The 27,175-nt window shown below is 40.1% G+C and overlaps 1 protein-coding gene across 2 annotated transcripts; it reads left to right on the plus strand.

Moving 5' to 3' along the window:
• tmbim1.S (transmembrane BAX inhibitor motif containing 1 S homeolog) lies at positions 1–25,707 on the plus strand. 2 transcript variants are annotated; one of them, XM_041577838.1, is made up of 13 exons: positions 1–116; positions 7,086–7,155; positions 13,813–14,136; positions 14,314–14,405; positions 15,120–15,184; positions 16,465–16,518; positions 16,609–16,659; positions 17,652–17,691; positions 18,216–18,253; positions 19,519–19,606; positions 21,140–21,235; positions 23,383–23,436; positions 23,968–25,707. In XM_041577838.1, the coding sequence occupies exons 3-13, from the start codon at positions 13,854–13,856 to the stop codon at positions 24,112–24,114; spliced, it is 1,008 nt and encodes a 335-aa protein (XP_041433772.1). In that variant the 5' UTR covers positions 1–116; positions 7,086–7,155; positions 13,813–13,853; the 3' UTR covers positions 24,115–25,707. The 2 variants fall into 2 exon arrangements, with proteins under 2 accessions (XP_041433772.1, NP_001088462.1); NM_001094993.1 differs by lacking the exon at positions 7,086–7,155 and having other exon boundaries at positions 72–116.
• The last annotated feature ends 1,468 nt before the right edge of the window (positions 25,708–27,175 follow it).

Consider the following 27,175-nt stretch of genomic DNA (forward strand, 5'->3'; position numbering starts at 1 on the left):
GTCCACACCCAGAACTTCACTTGTCTGATCTGCAAGGCAAAAGCTAGTTCTACCAAAACAGAATTGTACTAGGAAGGTATTAGGTGGGTTCCTGTTCTTCTGCTGCTTACTCCCAGGTAAGTGGGATTTGCTGTATTTTTCATGGTTATGGATTCAAAATAAGCACCTGCTGGAAATCCCAGAAGGCACATTTATTTTTGTTTGTGTTGAGATGATTCCTTAGAGAGGAGGGAGGAGAAAGGGAGGGTGACAGCTTGGGAGATATTATGGGATGCCTAAGCACTGGGGTGATCCTATTACACTGCCATTATTACAGCACTGCAGTTTTTAGTTGTATATTATATATGTGTCCCAGGTTAAAGGGATGATTGTATAATGTGACCAACAGGGGCTCATGGGTAGCCTTTATTGCATTGTGCTGAGCGTAAAAGTTTTCCATACATGTACCTCGGCAGGATCTGGATTCCCTTTTCTATGTTACCTTAAAGCTGTGATGCCCAAAAGAAAGATCGATTATACGTTGGCCTACTCCCATGGGATACAGTCATCCCCAACAATAGGGACTCCTCATTTGTATGTACTTCTAATTGGTGCTGGGCCAGATATGCTCAGTTGTGCCAATACTTCCCATCCCTAGAGTTGTTTCCTTTACTATACTTAGCTTTCCTGACTCACTTTGCTAATTAATCTTGTTAGGGAAATTTTGAGTTTGAGTATGGTACGATCATCACAAAATGTCATTGGGGACATTCAAGTATCTCTTGAAGTACAGTTTACTCTGTTGAGGCAATGAAGTAAGATTTAGTAGCTGCAGTTGGTTTGTGCCTTTCTCAATAAAAATGACTTTTAAAAACTTAGAGGAAGTGGTCAAAAATTGAGCAATGCATTCTCCATGTTGGCACATTTAGGATTTTTTTTTCTGCTGCTGGTTGTTGTAGTTGAACGGCAGCTGCTGGGTCCTGTAGTCCGTTCGTATTCAGGCCTGTATTTTTACTGGGACGTACACAGAATATAAATCAACATTATAGTTGCTCTCAGAAAAACATTTTTCCATTTCCATTCCATTTGGAACACACTGAGATTAATGCTATGAACTGGCTTTTCACTCCAGCAGTAATTGCGCTGTTTAGGGTGGGTGAGTCATAAAGATGGGTGGGACAGGACATTTCCTCGTTATATAAACACTGGAAATGTTTTTAGAAAGTGTAAAACATGTGGGAAGCTGTAGTTCTGCAACACTAGGGCTACATGCAACCTGTCAGCAGCAAATCAGATGTGGTCAACCTCAGAGACTCCTAATATCCTTATAATTTACAGTAGGGGTATATTTTCCCTTATAATGTGATACTCTGAGTTCCCTGCATAACTCAGCCTGTGACCTTGTGCAGGGATGTTTCTGGGATTTTTGCCATCTGAGGTGGCCTTTCAGATACTTTTATATGGCCACAGAACTCCTTATTGACTTCTAATATCCTTATCATTTACAGTAGAAGTAGGGGTTAGAAAGGGCAGGGTGGGTGCTAAGTGCAATGAACATGATCAAACCACAATGTTTTTGGCACTTTTGCACAATGCTCAGCATTTTGTTATTTTTTGTACAGTACAAAGGAGCACAGGAATTCCATCAGTGCAAGTGCTTGTTGAATGATAACCATGGTGTGTGATTTTGTGCCACTTGTGCAAAGAAAATTGATTCCCCCTTGTGTGCACAGTTAAATATAACATATTTGTCTATTCTTTATTGATCTAGAAAAAGATTTATTTTTTGGGAATTTCCACCGGTTTTAAGAGTTGGACACGTGGCACTTCACCCACAAAAAGGAAGACATTTTTATATATTATATACAGTTTACACTTTTGTTGTGACATCTCAGGAGCTGGAAGAGAAGTTTACGTATATACTGGATAAACCTGTTGAGTAAAAGCATGCTTTATAGAAATGCTTATATAGGAGTTATCTAGGAACATAACTAGTAACCATTATAAATAATACCTACAATTAATGCATTTATGCCAATGGAAATATTGCATATTTAAAGAAAATGTAATGTTGAGCTACTTCTCAATATACATGCTTTGCACATTTTCACTGGTTTCAGTTATTTGTAATTGCTACTGAAAGCTGTATTTGGCTGCCACGTGCACTTTGCTGCTCACCCTGACTACGTGTAACACTGAAACAATTCAGCTGTAATCCGCTTATTGATCACATGACCTACCCGATGTACTGCATACGAGTATGATGATGGTGCATATGTAGCCTGGTCCACGGTTGACAAATTGGCCTACTAATTTAAAGCCCAGGCGGATTTTGAAAGTACAAACTACCCATGGTAAGGATTTGGGTTACTTTTTGGGCCTTTGGCTGGTTTGAACTTTGGAAACCAGCCAAAGTTTTTTTATGCCCTAATGTGCCAAACCTGCATCAGCAAATGCATGTTGGGTAATTTAGTTTTTGTTTAACAATTTGCCAACTGCCAAGTTAAATGTCAGACTACAATACCCAGCATGCAATGGAACTGACTTGTGTAGAAGTCGGGAGTTACCAGATTTTGGGCTCTGCTCTGTACCCCAGTCTACGTCACTCTTAAGTATTCTAACATTTTCAGGTGACTTTCCTCAATTTCAGACAATTTGGGGGAAAAATCTGCTGCCCACCAAAATGTCTAGAGGTTGACCTGTTTTATCAATATTTATTGAAATATGTATTACGGGGGCCACTATACCTCCTTCGGCCCTTATACTCCTGGGGCCCCCTCTGTCCCACTTTGCTTCATGGCAAAATTTGCAAAACAATGAACATTTGAAAAATTAGACTTTTTTTTCACTGCACATATTGTGCTATTGTTGGGCTACTTATGAAGTGCCTCTTTGCTAGTTTTGGGCTGTTTTTTAGCTGACTTTGGCTGGTTTTGAAAATTAGACCTGGAAACTTTGGCCTGGTCCTACAAGGGTCAACTATATGGCATCTCAGACCAGATTGGCAGCTTATTGGCCACATATTGGCCAAAACTACAGCTTGTCTGACCAATGTCTCGTTAAAGGATCGTCCAGATAGCTATTAAACAGGTTTTATAACTGCTCAGGGCGAGAACTGCATCTGGCCATTAGTGTGGTCTGGGCGGTCAAATGATCAGATCAACATTTTATTGCCCCATCACCTGGGTGACCAAATGGGGCAAATAGTCATTGTATTGGTTACATTGCCAAATAAGTAGATGTATGGGCAGCTTTGGTGTAGTATTGGGGTAGTTTTAGGAGCTTTATCCTGCAATTTCTCTGCCCCAGGTGCCCCAGTCTGACACTGGTACTTTGACCCCTGTGAGGAGGAGGGGGTCATATGATCAAATTGGTACATTGGCAAGTGTGTGCGAATTTGTGAACTGATCATGTGACCTGCCCTGTGAATTCCTAAGAGAGCCAGGGGAGAAAGCTAATATTTCAATGTTTACTTCTTGCGAGTGAGAAATTACACTAAGAAGAGAAAAAACAGGCAACTTCCTGATGCCTTACAGGAGACTATAAGCATCTTCGTATCCTGTTGGAATGCAGATGTATGTTTAATGCTTATATACAGAAAGGCATGTATTCAATATACTATAATATATATTAATATGAATAAATGTTATATTCATGTTTTGATGCAGCCCTTCATCAGCTTGTTAAGGATTCTGGGAACAGTAGTTTCCATTTTATAAAGTGGCTGCTGTCCTAGCAGCAGGGCAACTCCAACTTTCTCTGCTTTGTATACATAAAGATGGGCAGAGACTTTATTAGCCCTAGATTAAACCCTTAGAGAAACTTCCTTACAAAATATTTAGTATCCCCCAGCATTGATGGGAGAGGACAGCAAGTAACACACAGCAGTGTGGCAACTCCCACTCGTATGTGTAACTGGAAATGCAACACACAATATTCAATACTGCTTTCCTTATTTTAAAGCGGCCTTAGGCATCGAGGCGGGGCAAGCAATTACTTTGACTTTCCATTTTGCATTTCCTACATGTTGCCTCCCCCTCCCAGTCTATAATTGTGTAGCCAATGCAAAGGTATGGGCACCAGGTCCCCATTCTGGTGCATAAACAAGATTTTGAGGTGTTACAATGCTTGTCTTAAAGGAAAACTATACCCCCAAGCAATGTAGGTCTCTATAAAAAGATATTGCTTAAAACAGCTCATATGTAAAACCCTGCTTCATGTAAATAAACCATTTTCATAATAATATACTTTTCTAGTAGTATGTGCCATTGGGTAATCATAAATAGAAAATTGCCATTTTAAAAAACAAGGGCCGCCCCCTGGGATCGTACGATTCACTGTGCACACAAACATACCAAACAAACTATACTTGTTAGATCACATGAGCCAATTAACAGACAGAGTTGTGTCTTTTGCTTCCACACTTCTTCCTGTTAGAGTTGCAGTATTTCTGGTCAGGTGATCTCTGAGGCAGCACACAGACCATCACAAAATGGTGGTTCAAGGCAAGAGATGTAAAAGGGCAATATTTACTTAAATATATAGACCAGTTTGGTAAGATTCTTTAAAATGCCACTTAATATGATGTTATTATAGTTTTCCTTTAATAACAGTGTCCACAAAATGGCTGCTGCCTGCTTGCTGTGGTGGTGAATTACAAGGCTGATTGCAACCAATATTTTAATAATTTATATAGTGTAAGTAAAGTTTATTTTGCTTAACAAACACAATAGATATACGAATTTGGAATTATTTCTTGGCATGACAGGTCTCCTTTAATGTAACTGTCCTAAATTGAAGCCCCCAACAAAAGTTCTATCCAGGAGAGTGAGTATGTGACACACGCACACACACATTTAGCTCCTATTTTATGGTTTTATTAGGTTTCATTGTTTACTTTGCGGTGTCTCATGAACTAAAAGTGGTCTGACTTTCACAAAACAAAACAGTTGGCGGTTGCAGGTTCAGTAGTATTGAAGTGGTTACACCGCACACCTGGAACTTTACTCACTTTTTCTGCTTAAGCGGTGCTGGTTATCCTCCGGCCTGACGAGGCCCTCCAATAGTAGCAATTTCAATTATGGATCCGCATACACCAATTTTCTGCAGTTTTCTTTAATTTTTATTCACCACCAATATCAACGTTTCGGGGGGTACAACCTCCCTTCGTCAGGATATACAACATCAGGCTGTATATCCTGACGAAGGGAGGTTGTACCCCCGAAACGTTGATATTGGTGGTGAATAAAAATTAAAGAAAACTGCAGAAAATTGGTGTGTGCGGATCCATAATTGAAATTGCTACAGTTGCAGGTTCAGGCATAGGTCTTTAAGGGGATGTGACATCCAAATCTATCAACAATTTGACAATTTTTGGCCAGATATCAGTCAGATTAGACTGCCGGGGCCCCACACACTAGCTGATAAGATGTGCACTTGTATGGCCACCTTGACAGAAGTATAATAGTACCCTGTCTTATAGAAACAGTATAATAGGTGTGTAATTCCTTCTGTGGTATAGACGTATTATGATACTATAGATTATACCTTTATGCTATATTAAAGAAGTATTATGTTAGGTTGGGCTATCATCACTTGAGCCTATAATACATAGGTTTTATGATAGGCAAGACCTGGACCTTCTCATATGTGAGCATTATGATAGACAGAACTGGGACCATGTATTAATTTGATAGGTTAGACTACGACTTAAAGTAGTATTATGATAGGCTAGACTGGGACCTTAAATTACAGAAATATTATGATAGGCTACACTGGCACCCTGTCTTATAGGAATATTATGACTACAGCTGTAGCAATCTTACTGAAGTATTATAATTGGTTAAACGAGGATACTGTCTTTCAGAAATAAAATGATAAGCTAGACTGGACTTGGCTCAACTACTAACATAGACACAGCTGCCTGAGAGGGATGCAGGATTCCCCTGTCTCTGCCCAATACTTGTAAATTCTATTGATTCCATGAATACCTTACATTCCACCCAAGCAGCCCTGTTTGTTTCTAGAACTCCAACTCACCATCAATACATTTTTCTTAAAATTAACTTTTAGTATGTTGTAAAGAGTCATATTTAAGATCGTTTGCAATTGGGCTTTATTTTATTTAATTACTTTTTTGTAGTTTAGTCTCTGCTACTGTCGCTGCATGAGAGTCTTGTTAGACTTACAGGCAGGCTCGGATTTTCAATTTGGCCTCCCATAGACCAGAGGTACTGCCCACCCTTGCTAGCGCCCCCCCCAAGCATGCATCCACTGGTTCCTGCCAGAGAACTGGGGATTATGTGTACAGGAGAGTTAAAGAGCTGTGCGCTTAAAATGCAGCTGGGCAAATGCCCCCCGTTAATACTTGCCGCCCTAGGCTTGGGCCTTTACGCCTCAAATCCAGTCCTGCTTTCTGTACCACATGGGTGGCCTTACATGCTCCTGCACTAAATGTCTGCATCAATTATTAAAAAAACGAAAACGAATAAAAAGCAGAATTTTAAAAAGCGAAATAACTGCATCAATTCCTGCCCAAACTTGTGGCACTGGATATAAGTTTTTTTATGTTTCTGCCCAAAAGGGGTCTCACTGATGCAGGGGACTCTGGGGAAAATGTTTTTACATTAACATATAATTGGTCCAGTGCTTGCGTTCCCCACAGGTGAAGGAAATGGATGCCCCACACTGCCAGAGAGACAAGCGGGGGGAATATGTCTGTCAGTTGAAGAAGGGGAAGTAGTTTATTATTAAAAGGAACAGCAGAGGAGCAAGCAAAACCTTATGATATAAAAATACATCAGCAAAGCCCATGGATAAATGTAATGCACTCGGCTCTGATACAACAGCCATATACAGCCTGATGTTGTATTCTCCAAATGTCAATGATTTATTCTGTAGTTCTGTGCATACAGACAGCTTCTTAATAAAGAAAGAAATCTGATCTGGTCCCCAAAGGGTGAGGCTTTTTGGCAGTGCTGTTCTGACTCTCAGCGTGTGAATAGTATTTGAGTAGTCACAAGTTTCTACGTAAGCAGATGAGACCTGCTCATGGGACCAGATAGGAGGGAGCAAGCAAGTATTCTGCATCTCTCCCTATACCACAGGGCCCTAAAATGAAAACTTCCCTGGAAAGTGAGAAGATATCTCCTAGGATTCAGCTTCGAATAGGGGCATGTGTGTTTGTCTTGCTATATATATATATATATATATATATATATATATATATATATATATATATATATATAATGGTGTGAAGGCTCAGCACTCTCCCATTAGTTTAGTGAATGAAGTGTTGTTTTATTGAATACACAACATTAGATTGTTGTGTATTCAATAAAACAACACTTCATTCACTAAACTAATGGGAGAGTGCTGATCCTTTACACCATTATCTACAATATTGATCGTGCACCCCTGCTCTAACAAGAAAAGAGTGCGGACACCAGCTACAATTTTGTATATATATATATATATACACTCATGCATGCAATAGCCATATATATATATATATATATATATATATATATATATATATATATATATATATATATATATATATATATTTATTTATTTATTAATGGGCAAGTACAGTAACTATAACACTTTCGCTTTGTGTAATGGAAGTATTAGAAGGCGGATTTATACATATTTTCCATTTGCTTTGTATTCTCTAGCTTTTATGGAAGTGTTTAAGGCTTGGAAGTGTTTTAAAGTAATTGAAATATAATGTAGTCTTACACTGCACTAGTAAAAAAATATGTGGTTGCTTCTGAAACACTGCCATAGTTAATATAAATAAGCTTTGTAGCTATGGGGGCAGCCATTCAAGCTGGCAAAAAAAGGAGAAAAGGCACTGGTTCCATAGCAGATAACAGATAAGTGTCTATATTTTTTTTACTGAGCTTATCTGGTATCTATGTAACATGTGCTTTTTCTCTTTTGCATGGCTGCCCCTGGCTACACAGCAGCTTATATATACTGTGTGTGTGTGTGGGTGGATAAATGTAGAATAAATCCAGTCAATTCAATGTCCCTTCCCCAAGAGCTCTTATGTCCCCAGGTAGCACTACCTGCCCCAAAGTACCTTTGCCTTTGAAAGTAGTAGCTGCTCCCACGTGGCAGGTACATGAGCAAGACCTGTCCTCACCCTGGGGAAACACACAGTAGCCAAAATATCCACAGGCAGGGTTTAGAAACTGGCTCTCCCTAATGCTCAAATACTTTCTCAAGTAGAGCAAAATGCAGCCTTTTCTTCTCCTTCTTCCTGGAACTCCTTTTAAGCAGCCGTATCACTCTCCACAGATCTGATTCTCTCTAACTGCTGCAGGGTTGCCAAGTCTAATTTTCAAAACTAGCCAAACTAGCCAAAGTCAGATAAAAAAAACAGCCCAAAACGAGTCAAGAGGCACTTCCAAAGTAGCCCAAAAATAGCACAATATGTGCAGTGGAAAAAAAAGTCTAATTACACCTTTTTCAAATTTTCACTGTTTTGCAAATTTTTCCATGAAGCAAAATGGGACAATTTCAATAAATATTGGTAAAACAGGTAGGGTTGCCACCTGGCAGGTATTTTACTGGCCTAGCCGGTAAAAATGATGGTTGATCCCAATGTTATTAATAAGGAAAAAATATAAATATATAGGAAGGCCAGTATTTTTTTCCAGAAAAGGTGGCAACCCTAAAAACAGGTTAACCGCTAGACATTTTGCCCCAAAATTGCCTGAAATTGAGGAAAGTCACGTGAAAATGTTAGAATACTTAAGAGTGACAGGAGACTAGGGTACTGAGCTCAAAATCTGGTAACTCCCGACTTCTACACAAGTCAGTCCCGTTACATGCTGGGTATTGTAGTCTTACATTAAACTTGGCAGTTGTCAAATTGTTAAACAAAAACTACATTACCCAACATGCACTGGGAGATGCAGGCTTGGCACATTAGGGCAAGAAAAAACTTTGGCTAATTTCCAAAGTACAAACCAGCCAAAGGCCCAAAAAGTAGCCCAAATCCATACTATGGCTAGTTTGTACTTTCAAAACCTGCCTGGGCTTTAAATTAGTAGCCCAATTTGGTTGGAAAACTACAAACCTGGCTACCCTGAGCTGCTGCAAATGCCCCTAACTTGTTTCTTACCCTTCTGCGCAGGTCCAGTCCAGGGAGTTCACCGACGACATCTTCCACGCGATCTTCTTTCTGCTTTGAACAGAGCATGCGCAGTAGGATCATTTCGCCGGTACGATCTACTGCGCATGCGCGTGACTTTTGGCGCATGCGCAGTAGATCCGTACCAGCGAAATGATCCTACTGCACATGCACCAAAACGCCGTTCACAGCAGGAAGAAGATCGCGTGGAAGAAGATGTCATCGGTGAACCAGGGGCCAGGGGGGAGGAGGGAGGGTGGGCAACAAACGGGAGGGGGCTGGGGGGTTTGCGCCGACTAGGTTTCCTTCCCCTTTAAGGCAAGCCTTGCCTCATCTCAGAATATTGTTTGTGCAGCAGAATGGGGGACCCGATGTCCATCCCCATGCACTGGCTACACAATTAAACGGTGAAGAGAACAGGGGAATGTGTGGAGAGCAGTGACATCTAGGAAGTGCTGAATGGAAAGTGAAAGTAATTGTCTGCCCTGCCTCTATGCCTAAGGCATAGTGGAGGGGCAGGCAATATTTTATTGACAGCTGAGATATTTAAATGTGCTTACTACAGCTATGAAGGCTGTAATAAAAAATAGAAAATGGATTTCATGCTTAATTTGAAAAAGGACTTTTATTATACAACTCTTTGTGTCTGGATGACAGGTCCACTTTAAAAGAAAAAACTTTAAAAATCGTCTGTCTAACCAATGTATCTATTTGAGCTTGTCTGGGGGGAGGGGAAGCATAGTGCTGCTGACAAGTGTCTTAAGAAAAGACAACCACTCCTTGTGACTCCAGTGATGTCAACATGAGATTTTGCACTGAAAATCCTGTGAGATTTTGGATGGTAAAGCTCATGAGCTGATCTGCGTGACAAGCACAGTTACTAAGTAAAACTGAGCTTTACCCAGGGTGATTGTTTGTGCTGGGGATCAGGGCCAAGTGAAAAAATAGCTGTAAATCCTCCACCTGCTTGTCTGGTATGTGCAATTTACATTGTATCTGAACTCATCCTTATTGTCACAAAACATAATGATCAATGGTAGTTCCACTGAACTATTCAGGTAGGTGTTAGCTGAAACTTTGAAGGTGTGATGCTGTTGTTATTGGGACCATTGTTACCAGATGACACTTTCAAACCTCTGTGAGTTTTAGCCAACACCTACCTGAATAGTTCAATAGAGAGTTGTGATTGGATATTAGTGACTGTTTCCTTAAGGGGTTAAAGGCTTTGTAACCTTAGCTGCTTACCAAATAAATATGCCAAATAAAATCCATTCCTGGATTGCTGCCTTAATTTGTATCCACAATTTAGACTGCACCGTACATGCCTTTAATGTATTTTCACCTTACTCAGTATAAGATAGCAGATCAGTTAGGCTACTTTCACTTAGACACAAATTTTGTGTTTTTTCAATCTCATCTACTATTATATGGTATTACAGGTATGGGACCTGTTATCCAGAATGCTCAAGACCCGGTGTTTTCCGGATAACAGATCTTTCTGTAATTTGGATCTTCATACCTTAAGTTTACTAAAAAATAACTTAAACATTTAATAAACCCAATAGGCTGTCCAATTATATCAAAGGAACTGAGAGAAAGCACTCAGAGCAGATTTACTGCTAAGTGATTTATTTTCACAACATGTTTCGGGCTACTCGCCCTTTATCAAGTGTAAAGCATACAATATGGTTCCAAACTTTTAAAGGTATAAACAGGAAGTGAGGTCACACAGGGTTGGTGTTGATTACCTTAATGAGGTACAGATCATTACCATATCACAAAGATCTCATAGAAAAGGTAAAGTGCAATATATACAGCCAGTGGTGTCAAAACATTTAAAAAGTACAAAAACGTTCATTTGGAAAAATATTTTCAAAAAAGTTTCAAAAGTCCAAGAGTTCACAATTGGAAATGCCCACTTTTTGGGCCTACCATAGAAGTACTTGATAATCCTGTTTTAAATATGAAGGAAACAAAAGACCAATTTTCTTACCATTAGCCGTACATATTAGTATATTGTATCTATCTTGGGCACAGAGATCTTTATCTGTAAAAGGGAAACAAATAAAGCATACGTTTCAACAATAGGCAACATTGTAACAGCATTAAAGAAAACATTTCACACTCCAGCTATCATTCATGCCTTTTGGCTGTAATGTGTCAAGTCTCTTAATCCAATAGGCTTCCCTTTGTAATAACTTCTTATTAATATTACCACCTCTATGTAGGGGGTTGACTACTTCCAGGACCACCCACCTTAATTGGGACTGGTTGTGACTGGCAGTGTTGAAGTGTCTTGACACTGTGGTATCCATGGATGTTCCCTTTTTAAAATTACGTATATTTCCCTTGTGTTCCTTAGTCTTTACAGTTCTTTTCGTTTGGCCAATGTATGCTAGTCCACAAGGGCATTTAAGCAAGTAAATAACGTTGTTTGTGTCACAGGTGGCATAATGTTTTAGCTTAACCGGGGTTCCCTGTGTATGGTGTCACATAACTTCTCCTTTAATAATAGAAGAGCAGCAGTTACAACTTAAACACGCATATATCCCTACTTTTGGCTTGCCTAACAGCTGTTTTCTAGGCAACTTACCCACTTCCACAGCACAACTTTCTATATCTTTAGTTTTATAACCTCTTTTTACAAAAGTGCAAGAGAAAGGCAAAGAACAAGCCGATAAAATCTTTTGCGAACAGGATCACACACTATCCAAACTACGCGAGACCATCATCAGTCGGAAGTGCAGTAAATTTGAACAGGACACACTTTTTAAATGTTTTGACACCACTGACTATATATATTGCACTTTACCTTTTCTACGAGATCTTTGTGATATGGTAATGATCTGTATCTCATTAAGGTAATCAACACCTACCCTGTGTGACCTCACACAGGGTAGGTGTTGATTACCTTGTAAACATATTGTATGCTTTACACTTGATAAAGGGCGAGTAGCCCGATACATGTTGTCTCAGTTACTTTGATATTATTGGATAACCTTCTTACACCTGGAGCAGGGCGCCCTACTGAGATTGAGAGCTTGAACTGACCCAATACCCAGTCATCCCTATGTTAAACCCAATAGGCTGTTTTTGCATCCAATACGGATTGATTATATCTTGATTTGGCTCAAGTACAAGGTGCCGATTTATTATTACAGTGAAAAAGGAAATCAGTTTTAAAAATATGGATTATTTGGATAAATTGGAGTATATGCAAGACAATCTTTCCATAATTCAGAGCTGTCTGGATAATGGGTTTCCGTATAACAGATCCCATACATGTACTTTGAAACTGCAGTAAAAGGCAGCTACTGTTTTTTGCAAGGTGACCAAAATATATCTGCATTATACTTTTTATATGCAAGATCTCCCATAAATGACACAGTTAACATGTCCCTTGCAGGGCTGGTTTTATATAGCGGCCACCCCTAGGCCCACTGCTGTTCGTCGCCCCTGTCCCCTCCCCTTTATTCGTGCAAATTTTCATCATTGGGACAGGAGCAATGTGGATGCTTGTATCTCCTGCGCATCCCCAATGTTTTTGAACCAATATGGGTCTAGTTTGGCAGCATTCCGCCCCCTAAAATCCTGCCTCCCTAGGCCCGGACCTTGGTGGCCTTTCCACAAATCCGGGCCTCATGCCTTGTGTTTTATGTGAAAGTATGCCAATAAACATAGTTTAATGTTAAACAGCCAAATCGTTAGCCCTGATTTCCAGTAATGTGGCTGATCTGAACTTTTCTATAATTTTGATAAGAGAGTGCAATGAATATTATTTTTATTTTCAGTCTTTGTCCATGGCAATTGGGAAATGATTGGTATTTCACCATGCGGTCTGTGGAAGCATCAGTTAGAAGCTCTTAAGTCAGCTCATGTATGGGACAGATATTAGATTTAATACATTTTAGACAAAAATCCACCCTGGTGCTCATATAGGTGAATTACAACTTTTGCCAATGCTTATAATATGGGACTGAATCAGCTGTTTCTCTGCCAGTGGAAAATCGCTGGTGAAGAAACTGTTGAAGTAAAATTAGACTTTGGCAAGGACTACATGGCCAACATTGATGCGATCCGACGCTGGGCGACTAAACACACGCGTCAAGTCGGATGTGACAGGAACAAGGTAAGTAATCTAAAGTCGGATTGTGTCGCAATGGTGATCCGACTGTCGGATGCAAAAGCTGCAAGCTGCGTCTGCATCCGACAGTTGTGTCGGATCACTGTTGTGACACTATCCGACGTTATATTTACTTACCCTGTTCTTGTCGCATCTGATCCGTGTATGTATAGTCGCCCAGCGTCGGATTGCATTAATGTTGGCCGTGTAGTCCTAGCCTAAGCCTACCCTAACAAAAAAATCACCCTCTGCCTATGCAGGTAATTCACCTTGCAAAGTGTCTAAATACTTCACTAATGTGCTAATCCTTCACACTGACTCAGTAAACATACTCATACTCAGGTTTAATGTACTTAACCCTATGCTTTGTTGCCCCAGGCAACCACTGTCTCTCCAGCTGCTTAGGAACTACAGCTCCCAGCACACCCAAGCCAAGTAAGCTCACTGGGAGATGCAGTTTCTTAACTATGCCAGAGTCTTTGATGTTTTGTTAGCTACTGTATGTAATACAAGGGCTGAAAACCAGCCTTCCCTGTGTTTTGTTCATTCCCATTTTCTAACATTTCAGGCGACAGAGGAAGACTGTAGTTTTGTGAGCAGCCAGCAGCAATGTCGTACCCAAATGCTCCACCTCCATACTATGATCGAGATCCACTGCATGAAGCGGGTGCTTACCCTCAACCAGGCGGGTACCCTTCACCAAGTGGTTACCCTCAGCCAGGTGGATATCCGCCCCCTGGTGCATACGGGCAACCAGCTGGATACTACCCTCAGCCTGGTGGGTACCCAGCACCTGCAGGTTACGCTCAACCCGGTGGGTTCCCAGAGCCTGGGCATAATGATCATCCAAAGCCTGTGATGCCCATTTTACCTACAATCCCTCTAAACACAGGTAACTACTTCCTACTTATTTAACCATTACTTTTACCTGTGTGGGTTTCCATAGACTTGTGGACTGACTTCTATGACTTTGTCTATGTCTGCGCTACAGTTAATTTTGCTAAAGGGTAATTTACTGGGCACTGCTACTGTTTAGGTTCTCTAATTTTTTTAATTCCATCATGCACAGGTGATAATGAAATGTACAACACAAGTGACAGAGAGGGAGGAAATTTTGGTTCGTGGGATGACAAGACTGTACGTCATGCCTTCATCCGGAGGGTGAGTTATATGCACAGTGCGCTTATTCGCAGGCTGGTAAAAAGATTCCAGGCAGTTAATTCATTGTTGACATTATTAAGACTACCCAGGGTGCCATATAAGCATCATTGTGATCAGGCATATTCCTAGGAGCAATCATACCACTTGCTGTGTCAGACTATGTCAAAAGTTAAAATAAGCTCCTTTCATTGAGATCATGTCGAAAAGTTATATATGGTCTCTTACAGTTAAAGCTGGGGAGTTTTAGCTCTGCAACTTCCAGTAGAGCACAGTTTCTCAGATGGACCTCTGGCTATTCTGCTGACTGTCCTAACACTATCTCTTGCTCTTGGAGAGTGACCTGTCATGTCCTATAGGCCATTTCCCTCCTAATGCATCAGGCTCTTCAGCTCCATCTACTCCTCCTGCAAACGTCTGAACCTTGTAATCTCTGCCTTTTACAAACTAGGGAACTACCTGCCACCATGGCAACCCCTCACCATTCCCAATTCTATACACACCCAGCCTAGAACTGGAGTTAACCCTTATGGGAATATTTTGAGTAAGAGAAGGACAAAGCTTGTGCTTGTGGGCATTACTGACCACACTACAGTTGCATTTATATGAACCTATTAGTAACCAACAGCACTTTGAGGGGGGGAGGCATTAAGATCTGTAAGATAATAAATAAAATCCCAGAATTCCTCAACGTGTCTCCATATTAATTCCTTTCAGGTCTACGCTATCATAGCTGTGCAGTTACTGGTCACTGTTGGCATCATTGCGATCTTCACTTACGTGTAAGCCTCATTCCATGCAAGATTAATGTTTGACTTTTGACTGCTGTTTCCATTTTACTGCCATGTCGCTATCATTGCTGCTTACAGTATACATACACATATATATATATTTTGGTTTAGGCTTCATAAAACTGAGGAGCCAATTACATGATATAACATGGTTATATTATTAGGCTAAGAATGTGTTGCTCCCGGAACAATTTGTGCTCATGTCACACCCCAGCACTGCCAGAATACCAAGCTCCAGGCCAATATAAATTTCAAGACATACCGTCATTAGTGCAATAATATAGTAGGTTAGGTTGAAAAAAGACGTCTATCAAGTTCCACATTTTATGTCTATATAAAACTTGACTAACTGCTAGAGAGAGGCAAAAAAAAAAAATCTTTCCTGAAAGCAAGATGGCAATCTGACCAGTCCCTTGATCAACTTTGTACTAAGAGTTATTTTGAATAACCCTGTATTTTCTCACCCATCAAAAATGCCTTCTTAAAGCTATCTAATGTATCAGCCAGTACAACTGATGCAGGGAGAGAATTCCACATCTTCACAGCTCTCACTCTAAAAAAAACCCTTCTGAATATTTTGGCGAACCTCTTCTTTCTTTTAATCAGAATGGGTGACCTTGTGTCAGCTGAAAGGACCTACTGGTAAATAAAGCATTAGAGAGATTATTATTTGATTAACAATTTTATATTCCCTCTTCATGAAATACAATCATGGACTTTTTTCCCTTGCCCTGCTAAGCTTTCCTGTTGTAAACACTCTGCCGGTTACTCAATATCGTGCAACAGATGTACAACAATAGTTTGTAAAGCATGACACAGCCTCAGGTAGGGTTGCCACCTTTTCTGTAAAAAAAAATACCGGCCTTCCTATATTCTTGCCGTTTTTTCCTCATAATAACATTGGCATCACACATCATTTTTACCGGCCAGGCCGGTAAAATAGTGGCCAGGTGGCAACCATAGCCACAGTTGAGTCTGTAGGGAGGAATGAGAAGCAGTCCAGGAATTAAGTTCCCTAGCTACATGATTCCAAGGTACTTGCCATCCAACTGAGGGTTAATACTCAGAAGTTATAATCGTGTGGTCACATTCATTTTCACGTTACTTCTACAAAATGTCTTAACCACTTTAAAATGGATTATATATACGTGATTCCTTCTTTCCACTTCACTTGAGAGTTCCTTTTCATGCCTTAGGAATCTGGGCTTGAGACCACTAGGGCTGTGTTACTGTGCATTTGTTTAATGGCCGCATGTTCTCTTTCTTTGCAGGGAACCTGTCACCACATTTATACGAAAAACACCTGGAATTTACTATGCATCATAGTGAGTACCTCTTCCCTGGCTACAATTTGCATCCATTTCTGTTTTATATCCATGGTTCTAGAAGTAATAACTGCTCTTTTTTTGTTACAGTGCTGTGTTCTTTGTCACATATATCGTGCTTGTCTGCTGTGAGGGTCCCAGGTCAGTGCAATTAAATATGTTATATATAGGTGTATATATTTTTTAGTGAAGAGGCATATAAGACAATGTGCCAGTTCTTCTAAACATCAGAATACATGTCTGTTGGGCTCTTGGCACATGCTTAGTGTGGTACCTGTGCCAGAAAGCGCTCTAACTATTCACTCTGCACCCATCAGGCAGAAGAAACATGACACAGGCTGGCATAGCTAGGAACATTTATGAAGCTGAAAGCTGTTGCAATAGAGCATGCACTAAATATTAGACTGGATAAGCTCCTCCACCCCTTTTTTCACTTTTTCAGACAATGTTAATGCAAGTTTTTATTTCTGATCTCCTTATGTAAAGAACATCTTCCCACCCTGAAACAATCTCACATTCTTTTTCTTGGATGTGAACAAACCTGCTTATTGTTTGCAGCCTGCATGCCCTGAGCTATGAGTCATACTGGGAAAAGGAGTGTCACCCCTTCTGTCGAGAAATCACCAGACGTACAGAGAGTTGCCCAGAACAATTCTATCCTTTACTGAAATAGATAGATACTTCACTGCAACCATAGGCAGCAAGCTGCCTTTCCAGATATTTTGGATCTACTGCTTCCATTGAGATGCTGGGAGTTGGAGTGCCATAATATCTTGCTAATGCATCTTTCATGTCAGCTAATTGTGCTTCATACTTGCAAAGCAACATTCACAATGTAAATATGAATTTACACAACATTCCTTTGTGTTACACATAGCCAGCAGCGTCTCTTCAGATAGGGGATGCAAATAGTGTTGCTCGGTCATAAGTTACCCAAATATTGATTGACTACAACCCCCAGTATTCTGCAACATATGACAATGGTTAATGCATGATGAGGGCTATGATTCTGTCTATCTCTCCCCTTGTGTATATGATATTTGTTATAGTCTGATGCCTCTTGATCTTGTGTTCATAAAATCTGAATTAAGACAATATCTTGGAAGGTCTAACTGCATTTTTTGCCCTTTTAGGCGACGTTTCCCATGGAATATCATCTTGCTGAGTATATTTGTGAGTATTTATACTTACTTTACAAGTATAATGTATAGTCAAAAAGAGCTATTTTAGAGCAGGGACGTCACAATGGTGTGAGCTGTGGAATGTTGGTCTTTGACCAGGGAGAAGCTTTAGCACAACAATTTCATGCTGTGAGACTGAAGTAAAATTGGTCCTACTTTTATATACTCACTATTTATTTAGGCTTAGACGAAGTAGATCCAAACAGGTGTAACCAGTTCTACCATAGCCAGGTAACGTGGCTACGTTGGTTGGGAAAATCATAATGAGATGGCACTGCTATTACTATTACTAGATTATCATGAGCATATGTAGTTATACTTTGCCTTGTAATAAACACTGTTAACCAATCAGCAGTTTGCTTTTTTCTGTTTAGTAGAGTTAGGAGAGAGAAAGCAAGTTTCTATATGGCTGTTCTGGGTTAAAGCATGGGGTCATACTCGCTCCATGTAACTACAAGCGTCTTTTGGTGATATTTAATTGTCTTCTTATTGTTTCCTATATTAATTTCTTTCCAGACACTTGCCATGTCCTTTATGGCTGGAACCATTGCAAGGTATGCTATTAAACTGATAATAATAATAGTATGCTATAACACCGCTCTTTTATTGTAACAAACAGAATATATGCTCTTTATCATACATTTATATTCCTTTACTGCTTGAGCATTCATTGCCACAAAACTGGCCACTCATCATGTTAGGATAGTGAGGGAGCTGGATCTTATCTGCTTCTTTACTTCTTCAAAGGAACAGTAACAGCAAAAAATGAAAGGGTTCTAAAGTAATGAAAATAAAATGTACGGTTTCCCTGCACTGTACAACTGGTGTATTTGCTTCAGAACCTCTACTATAGTTTATATAAACAAGCTTCTATGTAACCAAAGGCACAGGATACACAACAGATAACAGATAAGCTCTGTAGCATACAATGGGATTCTTCGGTTATCTACTGTGTATCCTGTGCTTGAATGGCTGCCCCGATGGCGACACAGCATCTTGTTTTGTTTGTGTTTGTAGTTGTGTTTCTGAAGTCTACACACCATTGTAACCAGTGCAGAGCAACTTCTTGCCACTCAGAAATTACTCAGGACCCCAACAATGACTGCACATCTGCAGTTAAAGGGGACCCGTCACCCAAAGAAATTATTCAAAATCCTATTTTATCACATTAGTCAAGCAAAATGAACTTTAATTACACTATATAAATTATTTGAATCTTGTTTCCTTCAGTCTGGGATTTCAAAATTATAGCAAGCAGGCAGGAGCCATTTTGTGCACACTGTTATTAAGGCAAGCCTTGTGTCATCTCAGAATCTTGTGCACCAGAATGGGGGACCCAATGTCCATTTCCATGCCCTGGATACACAATTAAATGGTTAAGAGAACGGGGGAATGTGGGGAGAGCAGTGAAATCTAGTAAGTGCTGAATGGAAAGTGATTGTCTGCCCCTCCTCTATGCCATTGGCATAGAGGAGGGGAAGACAATATTTGATTGACAGCGGAGATTTTTAAATGAGCTTACAACAGCTATGAATGCTTTAATAAAAAATAGAAATTGGATTTCATGTTTAATTTGAAAAGGACTTATTATACAGATTTTTGTGTCTGGGTGACAGGTCCACTTTAAACATTAATGCTACTTCCTTGTTGCTAGGGTCAATGTCCCCAGCGACCAGGTTAGTGGTTTAAATGACACACTGAAAGAAAGAGAAAGAAATAGTATAATAACGAACCCAGCCTTGCATTCAGTGACATGTTGCTAGGGTCAGCTGTCTAGAGACAATGGTTGTGTGAATATCTGGTTTTCTTTCTACTGTAGTTTCTACAGCTCCAAAGCTGTTCTGATCTCCATGGGAATCACTGCCATTGTGACTATAATAGTCACCATCTTCTGTTTCCAGACTAAGGTGAGTGATGAATTTTCTATATGAATGTGACTGCAAATGAGGCTCACAATTGTAGTAATTGAAAGTGCAATTAAAGTGTAATTGAATAGGAACTGAACTCTTCCATACACACACACACACACACACACTTAGGTACCAAGTCTGCTCTAATTACTTATATACTTGATAATAAAGACTTTGTTCTGCGCTAAGGAGATATTTCTGCAGTTTGATTGGTGGGAAAGTAGAGAGTAAAGCAAACAGGTCAGACATGAAAAGGCTAATGTGCCACATGGGGAGTAATTATATCTGGATGTACAAATGTCTAACTGCCAGGGAGCTCACCTGAAAAATAAAAGATGTCACCTAGAGGTTATTAGTAACAGCAAGGAGAATAGAACCATTGTCTCCATTCATCTGGGAATAATTGGAGCAGCACTGTCAGGAACAGGGACAGATTGTAGCTCCAATGCTAAAACTGACTTTCACGTTGTGTTATTGCTTAGTTTGAGTTCTCCAGGGGGTGTTAACTCCTTGTCCTTTTAATGTTTCCCTGTTCCTTAATTGTTTATTTATAAAGTGAAAATATATATTTATTTTACAATTAAAGTATGTATCCATTCATCCCGTGTTATTTGACTTCTCTGTCTGTTAAGCCATTTTATAATATATGCCCTATAACCAGATATCAGCTCGCAGCTTGCTTATATTGGGGATTTCTGATGCCAACTTCAAAACCACATTTTTCATAACTTGTAACTGTAATATTTGCTCTGTTTCCCCAATGCTGCCATCTTGGCTATTTAGGCCCACCCACTGTCTTGTGTCACTGAATCCATTATTCAACTGAAATACAAAGTAAAGTTGCTTTTATATTTTAGAAAATATCTTGGAAACATGAGGTTACAAAAGAGGCATTTTCTCCATTTATCTTTACATAAAATTTACAAATAAATAGTTTTAATGGAATGTGGATTTTTAGTTACCCCTTCAAGGACTAGTAATATTGTGAATTGAAAAAAATCCATATTTCATTATTTTTTTTCTATTATAAAGTATTAATGGAATATTCACGTTGATTCCCCCTTTTTTTCCTTATAAACACCGTCATTTGTTCAGATAGAGACAATGACCTCTGTATAAACAACCCCCTCCCCTCAGCGGGAGCCTGTGTTAAGACTTTGATATAAGGATCAGCTCATTATACAGAGGTCTTATCTGTGAATTAGTATTTGTTACTACTCAAAGAGTGACTTGCAGAACAGAAAGAAAGTGAGAAAGTGTTTTTTAATTTTTTTGTTTAGTGCAAAAAATAACAATAACATACATATTAATTAAAATAATACAGTCAGTATATTCAGCACTGCACTGTTTGATTGATTTTACATTGAAGGGGGTGAATATACCAGACTTTACGGTACAAGGGAAAGGAAATTGTTGGTCCTTTAAAACCTAGTTAGTGTTGTACTATTAAAGGAGTTCAGTAGTGAGTCTGCAGCATAAAGTGGGTGACTGTGGTCTAATTTCAGTATGTGTTTTCTCTTTCTATGAAAGGTGGATTTTACATCCTGCGCAGGATTGTTTGCTGTTTTGGGAATCGTCATGTTCGTGACAGGAATTGTTACAGCCATCGTCTTGGCGTTTAAATATGTAAGTGTGTTTAATGGCTTGGGCAATGCTCTGAATGGAACAAGAGGGAGGAGGAGGAGAGGATACACCCACTGCTGTGGGAAACAATGCGTAACTTTGCTGTAGAAGCAGCTGATGGCAGTGACAGGAAGGGGTGTGTGCAGTCAGATGAAGCAGAGAGCAGGGATGTGGCTGTAGAAGATAAGGAGGGTGAGCTTAAAGGGGAACTGTCACAGAGATACACGTTGCAACCAAATCTGTTCTGAATGTTTTAATCTCCACAAATAGGGTTTACTTTTTTTCTAATTTTAGACATTAAATGACTAGTTTATTCCCTTCACCCGACATTTTCCACCTGGCGGAAACAATTCAGACATGATGGAAACAGCTCAGTCATGCTGAAACCTTCTTGAGACGCCAGGGAAATCCCTAACTGACATACACTCAAACTAAGCATTATTAATTACAGCATTAGTGACCTGTTTGCAGCAGGAAAAATGTAAATGTGAGGAAGCTCCAGAAAAACCGAATAAAGGAACAGTTAGGGACCATGTAAATAATGTGAGATAAGTTCTCTCCAGAGGTATCCAGTGAGGAGGTTACGGTATGGAAGATAATGGTTTATATGGGGGCACTTATTGGCATTGCTGAGGGACATTCCTGTAATAAAGTAGGGACAGAATCAAATAGTCCCCCTTCCACCCTTCTTTGTGTAAGGTGCCAATAGTTATAATTAGTGTTGTCAGTAAGAGGAATGGCTTCCCATACTCCCATGGAATCTGTGTATATAGACAGGAAGGCAGCTGCCGAGAACAGTTCTGTGTTTACAAGATAAATTACATTGAGCCTTGGAACAAAATGGTGTCTGTAGTTTAAGATGTGATTAGTGACACCCGGTGGCCACTCTTTGTACTGCAGATAAATGAAAATTCAGAATGACTGCCTATTTTATCAATAAGAATCACAAACAGATGTTATTGCTACAATATTCTTTTTAAAGCTTTTATTTATTTTCAAGGTTTATTTATTTATAAACATAGCAGTGGAGAAATTAAAAAGTAGGAAGAAGAGGTGAAGGGTCTCAATGGCCGGAAGGGATAGTATCAAACGGGTTGAACATTATTACATACAGATATATAGACTTCACTTTATTGTTTCTGGGCCGTCACCCAGGTGTGCCATATCGCGTCAAACTTCTTGGGACATCCTCTAGCAATGTAAGTTAGTTTATGCTTTGTAAGGGAGTCATTGATTAGTTGTTTCCAGAAGCTGAGGGTAGGGGAAGCCGTCGATTTCCACTGTAGTAGTATCGCTTGTTTAGCGTAGTACATTAGTTGTAGATAACATAGCCTCTTGTATGTACCTAGTGTAAAGTCTGCCACTATACAGTTTGGCTAGCCTGTATGGGGTATAGTATACTCTGTTAAGAGAAATTTGAGTTGTACAAACCTGTCTCTCATTGAGATTGGTAGCTCAGTCCCTTATCCACTTCTGTTTAGTCTTTTCCAATGGGTTGGGGTCCGCCTGCAGTAAAATTGTGTAGCACCATGAGAGTGACTTCCGCAGTCCTGCCTGAAGCAAATATTTTTCCAGGGTTGTTTCTTTGAGCTGTATCGGCCTAGTGGGGATTGTGAGATTAGTGATTAGTGGGGAGATAAAACTCTTGTCATAAGGTTGGGAACTGTTATACTCCATCCACGATGTCTTTTAGGACCTAGATACCATGAACGGCCCAACAGCTAACTTCGGGGATAAGATGAAATTGGGATAGATTGGTATTGCCCCACAGGGGGCTCCAGACGGACTGGAGTTGGGGAGTGTCTAGTGCCATGTCAAGGGCTTTTTGGAAGGCGTGGATCACCGTTAGCATAGGTATTGTAGTGGTATGGTGTTGAGATGGACCTCTGTACAATAATCTGGCCAGGGCTTTAAAGGAGCCCACAGCCGTTGCCTCCAAGATCGCAGCTTGGTTGTCTATTTCAGGTTTATCCACCAATGCGCAAAGACCAGTTGACTGGCCAGAAAGTATAGTTTGAGATCAGGCAGGGCGCATAATACTGGGGCGCATTATATACCAATAATTTTAGAGGAACCAAATGCTTAAATGTATATTTTCACTTTGGATAGTGTGGTCAATAAGCAGTTACTGTGATGTGTTTGTGTTCTAGGTGTATTGGCTGCACATGCTCTATGCTGCACTCGGAGCAATCGTCTTCACCCTGGTTAGTACTGTCAGACATTTTGTGTGCAGGGTGGGGGGGGAAGAATGCTGTGAATAATTCAGACTTGTACATATGGTATTTAGAAATTAAATAAGACTTTGGGTCTTTACTCAAACTAAGTTAAAGGATAAGACGTTTCTTCAGTATGTTTCACATCTTAGGATGTTTATCCTACTTTAAATTATAAGGATATTAAAAGTTACTGAGGGGTTCTGTGACCATATAAAGGCACAAGTCTGCAGGCTGAGTTATACAGGGAACTCTGCGTATCGCTCATATATTATAAGGGAAGGGATAATGTACCCCCTACAGTAAATTATAAGGGTATTGGAAGTCACTTGTGTTCTCTGATCATATAAAGACACAAGACTGCAGGCTGAGTTATACAGGGAACTCTGAGTATTACTCATATATTATAAGGGATAATGTACCCCCTGCTGTAACTTATAAGGATACTGAAACTGGAAAAAGTACAATACCAGTCAAGGCATGGATGTTCACTCACACTTTGTCTGTCTTCTCTTCCCACAGTTCCTTGCGTTTGACACTCAGCTGGTGATTGGAAACCGGAAGCACACCATCAGCCCTGAAGAGTACGTCTATGGCGCCCTGAAGATTTACACCGACATTGTGTACATCTTCCTAAACCTCCTGCAGATTGTGGGCAGCAGGACGTAGACGAGAGCATATTCCTTAAAAATGATAACACCCACTCCCTCCTTCATCTCTTTTATGTATAATACCTCCCCCTCTACCCCTATATAAAGAGTCCAACTTTGCCTCAGTTGACACATTTGAAATTTTTCCCCATGTTCTGCTCCACTCATCTAGGAGATGTAGTTACTATTATCATTATTACAAGTCTATTCTGTGATGCCACAAATATATTTACAGAACATTCCAAATCCACTTTGTGGATTAGCAGTTCCTTGAAAGTGCCACACACAGCACTAATGTCATACCAACCTGTAATTCCTTGGTCCTACCCTGCATGCTTATTGCCCATATAGAGAGTTGTTTTGTGTGAAAGATCTGCAGTCTCCTTTCTCTGATTGTGCCTGAACGATGTAAAGGGAAAGTTTAGCTTTGAACTTGTTGCAGAAGGGAGCTGTCTAAGCAACGTTGCAGATTGTCTTTGTTTTCAAACTAAAGCTGCTGTGCTGTTGCTATGGTCATTGACCTGGACATGAAAAGCCAACTGATTCTAAGATTTTAATATTTTTATGGTCAATATGACCTTGTTTATCTTTCTTTCCAGGGGCATGTTTATTCATCCTTAATTCAGATAGACAAATGCCTTCTTCCAGGTTCTGTTAAATATATCAACCAGGTAGCTGTTTTATTGACAAATCAGAGCTGAACAAAACATTTAATCATGTACATTTTAGGTTAAACTTCCCCTTTAAAATCAGCTACTGTTTATCGGCATAAACCAAGCCTTGCACTCTGTATATACTGTATGTTTACTATATATTTCTCTGATACATTTAGTCTTGGGGGGCCTCTCCCAGTAGCTCATAAGCCCTGGCTGGGCACCAGTGGCCCTGATACTAGTGCTATTTTATATGTGAGAATTATAGGGCCATGGAGTGATTTACCAGTGAAAAATATAATGCACTATTTTGTGGCCTGAGAACTGACTTTGTTTACTGTTATAATAGAGAATATAATCCTGCATATTGTTTTATACCTTGTTATATTGAGTTGATGGGTGAGTGTTACATATCACCTGCATTTTAGGTGCGTCCCTGTTACACGGATGCACACAGCATTCTAGTCCCTTTCTGTTCTCTAATAGGCATTTGCATCCTGCCCCCTATAACAAGTCTGGGTTCTGGGATATCCCCCCCTTAACGCATGGCTGGCTGGATTTTCATCCCTGTGTTTGAACAGAGATTCTGGCCTGTTAGGGGTTTATTAAAGGGAAGGGCAGTTCCATCCCCTATTACCAAGTAGAAATAAATTCTCCCATAGATAATGGCACTGGACCAGAATATTCTGGTTATTTCTCAGCTAACAGGGCAGTTATTAAATTGCAGAAGAGTTTGCCTTTCCGTGCAGTCAGTTTGGGTGCTGTATTCTCAACCATCAAGGGCTTCAGTGCTCGCTGCCTGCGGGTTTTAAAATCACTCGGAGAATGTGGGACAGAATGTATATTATATGTAAATATTTTCTTTGTACCGAGCGACTGGGAATCCTGACAAAGCCTTAATGTCAATATTACAGACAAGATTTATATTTTCTATGTAAATAAAACTATATTAGACCTTGTGTCTGAATCGTGTATGGTTTTGATACAAGCCAGGTACTTGCAGTGAATATGGGTCACTAACACCAATAAGTAGTCTCTTTATAGCAGGGGGACCCAAATGTACCGAGGGATGCAATGAATGCAGAATTATTTGTCCAGTACTTGTCAGTTACTACCACTAGATTTTAAAGGAATTGATCAGTGTAAAAATAAAAACTGGGTAAATACATAGGCTGTGCAAAATAAAAACATTTTCTAATATAGTTAGTTAGCCAAAAATGTAATGTATAAAGGCTGGAGTGACTGGATGTCTAACATAATAGCCAGAACACTACTTCCTGCTTTTCAGCTCTCTTGGTTTTCACTGATTGGTTACCAGGCAGTAACCAATCAGGGACTTGAGGGGGGCCCACATGGGTCATAACTGTTGCTTTTGAATCTGAGCTGAATGCTGAGGATCAATTGCAAACTCACTGAACAGTTATGTCCCATGTGGCCCCCCATCAAGTCGCTGACTAACTCAGAGTTAGAGAGCTGCAAAGCAGGAAATTGTGTTCTATGTAAGACATCCAGTCACTCCAGCCTTTTTACATTACATTTTTTGGCTAACTAACTTTATTAGAAACATTTTTTTATTTTGCACAGCCTATCTATTTACCCAGTTTTTATTTTCGCACTGAACTGTTCCTTTAAACTGGTAAAGCAGTAGATTACAACACCCCAGCATTAATACTAATAGAAAAACTTAATTGCAGAGTTACAAAGAGGTTACAACGAGGTTGAACAATAACCAGCCCTAACCAATAAAGGTTCCGTGGGCCATGGAACATGCTGGGAAAGGACCATGTTTTGCCCAAGAGATGTTGGCAGGTCCATGGTTTCATTAAACCTTATTTGTTGTCATACTTCTGCATATTTAGAAAGGAAGTCTGACCAATCAGCACCTGTAGGGTGGAACTACTGTGTTAAATGGAGAAAGTGTAGCTCTCTAACTTATAGTTTCTCTTCCCTGGCCTTGGCACTGCTGGAAAGGGCATGCATGCTGCTGGGAATATGAATGGTCAAAAACAACACATTCCTTGGTATTGTGCATCTTATAACAACCCTTGGAATTATTCTGTGCATACTAGTGATGTGCGGGTTTGGGCCGACCCCGCACTCCTCTTTGCGCGTGGCGGGCGGGTGCGGGTTGAGCTCATCTCTTGATCTCCCTGCCCACCACCTTCAAATGCTGACTTCTGGCTTTATAGCCTCGCACCTGCTCGCCCCGCCCCTACTGTGATGTCATTGACAGGGCGGGTCTGTAAAAGGAACCCAGAAGTTGGATGCAGGTGCAGACTAAGGGAGGGCGGGTTAGGGTCGGGAAAAACCAGACCCGCACATCACAAAATAACTGAAAAGGAGATTTTGTTTACTCACCGTTAAATCTCTTTCTCTTCAGTCACTTGGGGGACACAGGGACATTGGGTATAGGTAGTACCACTAGGA

The sequence above is a fragment of the Xenopus laevis genome, chromosome 9_10S (assembly GCF_017654675.1).
Source record: "Xenopus laevis strain J_2021 chromosome 9_10S, Xenopus_laevis_v10.1, whole genome shotgun sequence".
Lineage (NCBI taxonomy): Eukaryota > Metazoa > Chordata > Amphibia > Anura > Pipidae > Xenopus > Xenopus laevis.

Coding starts and splice junctions, on each gene's coding strand:
- tmbim1.S (XM_041577838.1), top strand. CDS start 13,854: ATGTCGTACCCAAATGCTCCACCTCCATACTATGATCGAGATCCACTG. Junction 19,607..21,139: donor TCTTCTGTTTCCAGACTAAG/GTGAGTGATGAA, acceptor TTTCTATGAAAG/GTGGATTTTACATCCTGCGC. Junction 23,437..23,967: donor GAGCAATCGTCTTCACCCTG/GTTAGTACTGTC, acceptor CTCTTCCCACAG/TTCCTTGCGTTTGACACTCA.